This window comes from Manduca sexta, chromosome 15 (assembly GCF_014839805.1).
Source record: "Manduca sexta isolate Smith_Timp_Sample1 chromosome 15, JHU_Msex_v1.0, whole genome shotgun sequence".
Classification (NCBI taxonomy): Eukaryota; Metazoa; Arthropoda; class Insecta; order Lepidoptera; family Sphingidae; genus Manduca; species Manduca sexta.
Window position 1 is genome coordinate 1,924,510 of NC_051129.1, and position 7,064 is coordinate 1,931,573.

Genomic DNA, 7,064 nt, shown 5'->3' on the forward strand with positions numbered 1-7,064 from the left:
TTTTGAGGGCGGTTTATTTTTGGACATCTGTGCTTTATTATAAAATATACTTGACAAATATCCTTCGGCATCATTGTAGAACAATAGTGTTTGAAATTATTAAAGTATTCGAACTTATAGGACAAAGTGAAACAAAGGTTTTTAAAAGATTTTTTATTGTATCAAAAATATTTCTAAGCAGTTATCTAGACTATAAATCAAGTAATACTTACAATCTATTACATTAGAAAAATAGAATGTTATAGTTGGCATAACACTTAAAACTAATTTTAGAGTTACTGTTACACGCGTAGATAAAATTGCAATGAAATTGAAGTATCAATGAATATAAAACAGATAGTCATTTTGTTATGCAAATTATTTTTATAGAAAATTGGAGATCATTCTTAAAATTAACATAGATTAGAATTATCTGTATGCTATTAAACTAAATACCTGCCTATTAAAGTATATTGCTCTTCAAGATCAAAGTGCTGAATATTCCACGACTATTAAGATTTAGCTCGTCATAAATTAGTCGTTGTATTCAATGATTTGTTATAGTCGCACACGAGAAGAAATGTTTATTTTTATTATATTTGAATAGACACATTAATTAAGGAAAATTATGGTATTTTACAAATGTTGGAAAATAATACCACTATTGATTATAAGTATAATGTTACGCCAGTAGTTATTTCTGGAGCATGTTCTGAAATCACAAATCCAACACCGCTTTTTGTTGAATCAACTCTCGCTACACAAAATATCTGACAAGATGTGACATATTAAAAACTGGAGCGCGAATCCCGAGCGGGCTCATAACTTAATTATTTTGACATATACTCCTGTCAATTAGCGGCATTGGACGCCCGGGATGAAGTGTTAAATTGTCGTTTTAAACGGTATTTGCTTCGTGGCTTGGATATTTGGGTTTTAGCCTCAACTGATTTAGTTAGTGTTGAATTTATATTTAGTCCCGCATCTGATTTAATCGGATTTTATCAAATTACCGTGGCATCAAACGTTTTTTATACTAAAGCCTGACAAACCAATAGAGAGGTCATTATATAGTAATTAAAACCACGCGAGAATTCTTATAATTCCCATACCATCAGGCAATTTAGTTAGCAGTATGGGAAAATTTCTTGTTCGTAAGGAAATAATAACTTATAGGTAATCTTAGGTGCCAAACTCCAGGTCATTTAAAACTAACAGTTTGTAAAAACGTGATAAGTGTTCTATGCATTTAAAAAATATAAAACATATTCTCTAACACTTTAGAATTACTGTTTAGTGTTTCAGAAACTCACTTACCGCATCGGCAGCCTCTTATATTAACAATTATATCTAATGAATCTTCATAGCTAACTTATGGTAGTTAGTAACGTTCGTAGAATTACTAATAACCTTTCCAGCATTAACGATGTCTTTTCTATTGTATTTCTTGATATAGGACTTGACATAGAAATCCCCGAAGAGATACATGAAGAGGACTGTGTTGAAACAGACAGTGATGAGCAGAGCTTCGGACGGACGGCACTCTGAGACCATGTGGGTTACGATGGTGTGGATGAACATCAGGGAGAATTGGATCTGGAAAAGGCGGAATCTGTATCACTTGTAAAACAGATACACTTTTAGACATCACGCAGACGACGTCAACTTGTTAACGAAATATTGGACAGTTTTCTTATTAGTGTAGTGTTTTTGACAAGTTCATCATCTGCACGACGCTTTGTGTTCGCAATATTGGATCATGCCCAGTGGCGTAGAAAAGTTGGGGCGGCTTTTGTCTGAGGAGGGAGAATGGTAGGGGCGTGTTGTTTAAAATTAAAACTAGAACTTAGCCCTTTCTATTTTTTTCGTTTGTATAAGACAGGAGCGGGGTCGTGTCGTTTTTCTTCTTTTTTTTTTAATGGTCTTTTCTTCATTACGCCACTTGTTATAACCTTATCACTTGAAAGCTTTTATGTTATGAATTCTTTGATAATGAGACATAATATCTAGTAACCCAGATTGAGGTGCTCAATGTCCTACAGAGCTTGTATTCTTTCTCGGGTATACCTTATAATAATTAGTAGGTAGTATCATCATTCAAAAACTTACCAATTGCATCATAGTAATGTATTTCTTCCACCACAAGTATTTCGTCAGCGATGGGAACACAGAAAGCCCGTAGTACCCATACATCACCACATGGACCAAGGAGTTGATGACTCCAAGAAATACGGTGATGTCAGTCCTGTTGTATTTGACGATGGCCCACACCAACGACGCCATCATTGCATGGTGGTAGACGTGGAGGAAAGTCACCTGCTTCTGTTTCTTCCGTAGCACGAAGAACACTGTGTCGAGGAGTTCTACCACCTTGGCGAGGAAATAATAGTGGCTTCCGTCTACTACCTAGGAAATTGAAATTAATTAAGCAAGCCTCTATTACTATACCGACCCGGGATATCTCCCACTTTGTCAATAAAGAATATAAAGTGACTTCTAAAATTGTGCCTGTATACTTTGTGAATTATTGCTAGCTTAAACGGTGAAGGAAAACATCGTGAGGAAACCTGCACACCTAAGAAGGTGTCTATAAGAATTTTAAGGGTGTGTGAAGTCTATAAATCCGCATTAGAACAGCGTGGTGGACTAAGGCCTAATCCCCCTCAGTAGTAGAGGAGGCCCGTGCCAAGCAGTGGGACAGTATATAATACGGGGCTGATATTGTTATTATTTATATTATAATTAAGATAAAGTTGTCGCTTTATCAAAATAAAATACTAACGCTAATCTTTTTTTTTACTGACTCAAGTTTGTCATGATTGTGGATAGCTCTTATTAAAACTGTGTCTAGTAATCAAATTTATATGAGCTAGCTGATTTACCTGTTTTCTAAACTCTTCAGTCTCGCTTAAACACCTCGTGTTCCACATTCCATTATTTATTAAAAATCTAAATCCCTGAAACAAATGTTCGTATTAATGAAAGATATTTGAAAATTTTGACAATAGAAAAGTTTAACTTAAATGGTCGATAGCATGATTGTAATAAACTGCTAAAGATTTTTTCCATAATAGAAGTTATATTAGATAAATCTATATCCGTCTTGGTAAGAATGACTTGAAGCAGTATTTTAAAAACTGTTTCATTCCGGTTTGAATAACATTATGAATGCTGTTGTGCCGTATAATGTTTTGTTGGAATCCAGTTACGCGTAGGGGTAGTCCAACATTATTCTTAAGGTAGTAAAGCCTACGTGGAGGTTCCGGACAATTCAGTGAAACATTTCACGCACCGATAAGATAGAAATTACATTAGACAAACCAATTGACTTATAATCTTTAATTAAAACGCAAACCTTCCAAACTAAATTGACCTTTATTCCCAAATCTTACAAGTAATAACCTTGCCAATGCTGACATTCGATTAACAATCACCTTCCTTGAACCCCAGTTAATTGGGACCCAGGGCTGGGAATTCGAATTAATTAGCGAGAAGTAAACAATACAATCGGGTCAGTAACCTCAAGTGTCGAAATGTTGAATGCAAACTGAAATGTGAATTTCGTAAGAGTAATATCAATAATCGATTGTTTAATTCTATTGTTATTTGAATGATTCTTACATAATAAAGCATTAATACATTAGTCAGAAAATGACGAAGACAATGGTAAATACTACATAGAAATTTTGGGAATCTTTGATCCGCTTTGATTCGGAAATCGGATTCAAATTAATGAAGTAACAGATATTTTTGCGGTAATTAACATCAAGTGTATTTAAACGAAATAGTTGTGAATCTCATATTCGGCTTATTTAAACATCGTTTACAAATTGAATGTTCTAAAAGCAATCTCAAACCTTCATAGGATATAATATTTATTGGTAGTATATGTTTTACATCTGCCAAGATAGCGACCACCGTACGCAAGGTGTTAAAACCCGCCATAGTGGCCTACGTAAGTGTGTCGCGTTCCTGGATTAGCGTGTATATATCGGGTTCCAACAGGTCGTGTCGACTGCCGAGGGGTAATCGTCTCTCGTCAGTCGACATTCTCTTGGACCACACTTCACTTACCATCAGGTAGAGTGGGGTCACTATGCCGTGCACGAAATCTGTATAGATATATTTTTTATTATTTGTTTAACTAACTAATGACGATATTAACTACTCACCAATTGGAATATATAACAGGATATCATGACTTGCACAGCATTATAAACTAATAAAACCTTCTCCAATTTGAACGGCGGTCGTTTCTTCATCAATTCGGGTCCGAATTTGATCACGAACCATAAGTACAGGACCACAATGGCGGTTATCACAAATGGTGTGCTCATCAGGAATTTCTGATCGCTGTATTCTCCTGGAAAAACATTTCTTAATAATGTGACTCAAAATAGGGCAACGTTTCTTACATGGCTCAACATTCATGTCTTCGATTTGATTTGTTTTGTAATGCAAAAACTAACTACAATGTTCTTTTATTATTAAATTTTATAATATAAAGTAATTAGGATGGTTAAGAAGAATGGTTAAGAAGCCTTATTTTAAATGCGAAAGTTTGTGAAGATTTCATTAAAGTAGTACAGGTAAGCCAGGCCATGGAGCGAGTTAAAATTAGGGTCAGGATCACATGATCATGATCATGATCAAAGACATCTTTGAGTTACATATGATGGATAATTTGTATTTGGGATAGAACTCAGTGATAATATAAGAATTTAGTAGAACAAAAACAGTTTATTGGTTTCAATGCCAAATATTAAAAATACAATTTCGTTTTCATAAATAACAGAGTTTGCAAATATCAGGCTACAAACTTAAGATTAAAGAATTTAAAATTCAAAATGTAACAACAAACAAAGTAATAAAAACTTTTAACCAAAAATTATCTTTGTATTAAATTACTTACCTATTTTTTTTTCTTAGCCGTGGAAACCTATTCAATAATTTAAAACCACCAGACTTTTCTAATACTCAAATGACTGAATTATTAATTTGAAAAGAGGCGGCATATTTCTTACAATAAGTGGTTGCAGCGGCTAAAATACAAAATACCGTAGGAAGTGTGGTATAGACGCCTTAAGAGGATAGTTGCTCTAATCGTTACATAACTTATTTAAAAAATACACAAGTTTAATGTCATAAGGATAGTAGTATGTGCTTCTACATTAGTTCGTATTAAACAGTAAACAGAATTAAACGAGTCCCCAGTCGGATTCAAGTAAAGAAAAGTTCGTGAATATCGAATTCGGATAACGAATTTGATAAGATTTTAACAAGCCCGTATTATTTTTGTTTTGTAAAGTTAATGTTTTGTTTGTTTAATAGCATTTTTAGTAGTGTGTTAAATGTAAATTTCATTACAAGAACCTTTTTTTCTTTAAAACTAGTCTTCCCTTTCCAGTTAAAAGTATAGGTTAAATATTGATGGAAGATAGACGCTCTTAGGGGGAATAATACAAATATATAAATAAATTAAATAGTTGCAATAGCATTGAATATTAGTTGGCATTCTAATAAGCCGAATTATTGACAGAAGTACTATTTAAATAGGTGTAAGTCCAACAATCTAAAACAAAAATGATTCCTAAAAACAGAAATTTATTCCGATAAGATATAAGTAGTTAATAAAAAGAAAATATTCATTTTTAACTATATTGTATGGTTGGATTGTTAAATTTTGCAAAAAAACTTCATCATATGTGATAAAAAAATATTGTTATATTTTAATGGCATGTATACTTACACCGAAAAAGTGTATGGAGCTACTATACTCTTATGTTTACTATCCCCATTGTTCGGCTTGATAATTGATATAATTTTACTTAGTAAGAAAAATGATTATTTTTTTAATTTCACATGGGAAATTTGCTATAAATATAAAAGCGGCGATAGCCTAGTTGGGTGTGGAACGGACTTCCGAGACGAATGTCCGCAGGTTCAAATCCCAAGGGCACACACCTCTGACTTTTCTAAAATCATGTGTGTATTCTTTGTGAATTTATCGTTCGCTTTAACGGTGAAGGAAAACATCGTGAGGAAACCTGCACATCTGAGAAGTTCTCTAAAGGAATTTCGAAGGTGTGTGAAGTCTACCAACCCGCAATAGGCCAGCGTGGTGGGCTTAGGCCTAATCCCTCTCAGTAGTAGAGGAGGCCTGTGCTCAGCAGTGGGCAAGTATATAATACAGGGCTGATATTATTAATCTGCTATACTTTCGAAGTTAACATTATTGGAACTTTACAAATGTATTGACAACGGTCCCCACATTAGGCAAGCCTGTATCGTGGGTTCTCGGCTTGATGGTGAAAAATGGGTACATGATTATATGTAACGACAAATAATAAGAAATAGACGCCCTACTGTGAAAACAGTATGCAAATTTTATAAAAAATAACTCAATGATTCATATTTGAAATATTGTTGTGAGATTAACAGCAGATGAGGTGTGGTAATTGCGCTATCTTTGTCACGCACGAAGCGTTACGGCTGGTGACGTCACAATCTACTATTTTGTTATTTGACAGTTACACCTTCCATGAAATTTCAAAGGTTTTATTTGACTAGGTTTTGAAAATCCCTTTTCTGTTGGATTTTGGATGAAAAATATTTTTCATATTTGCATTAAAAATTATTTAAGTATCCAATGCCCATGAGTATATGAATTTCAGTTACAAGTGATGGTAGATTGCTTACCAGCTCCTTTAAAGTTCCAGAACACATGTCTATCGTCAATCCTTTCCATGTTCACTATTTTTAACACCGGCACATCCCCCGGAGAGGTTCTTAATGCTGTTCGCTCATCGACTGTCCGGTTTAATACTGTGATTGAGAGTTGTCGTAATGGCATTACAATGGGATTAGGCGTGGTTCTACTGTTAGCGGGAGTGTAAGACAAAGAGAATGATTAACCTGCATTTGTCAAAATTTGAGTAGGATATCACAGAGTATTGAGAGCTTTGTATCTATAAATTCCGATGGTACATTTATGATTTGCATCCCTTCTGGGCCGAATTTCAGCCACGACGGTGTATCTCACCGGGAATAGCCAGGTACGTAGGACACACACATATATAGTACAC

At 34.3% G+C, this 7,064-nt stretch overlaps 1 protein-coding gene across 1 annotated transcript; it reads right to left on the minus strand.

The window, feature by feature from the left end:
• Positions 1–371: 371 nt before the first annotated feature.
• Positions 372–6,782, minus strand: LOC119189367 (elongation of very long chain fatty acids protein-like). The gene is made up of 5 exons (XM_037438745.1): positions 6,679–6,782; positions 4,152–4,342; positions 2,862–2,936; positions 2,089–2,385; positions 372–1,575 (listed from the first exon to the last, which is right to left on the minus strand). Exons 1-5 carry the CDS (start codon positions 6,725–6,727, stop codon positions 1,330–1,332), a joined length of 858 nt encoding a protein of 285 aa, XP_037294642.1. The 5' UTR covers positions 6,728–6,782; the 3' UTR covers positions 372–1,329.
• Positions 6,783–7,064: the final 282 nt, after the last annotated feature.

Coding starts and splice junctions, on each gene's coding strand:
- LOC119189367 (XM_037438745.1), bottom strand. CDS start 6,727: ATGGAAAGGATTGACGATAGACATGTGTTCTGGAACTTTAAAGGAGCT. Junction 2,937..4,151: donor CCTGTTATATATTCCAATTG/GTGAGTAGTTAA, acceptor CATTTGTTTCAG/GGATTTAGATTTTTAATAAA. Junction 2,386..2,861: donor CTGAAGAGTTTAGAAAACAG/GTAAATCAGCTA, acceptor TCAATTTCCTAG/GTAGTAGACGGAAGCCACTA.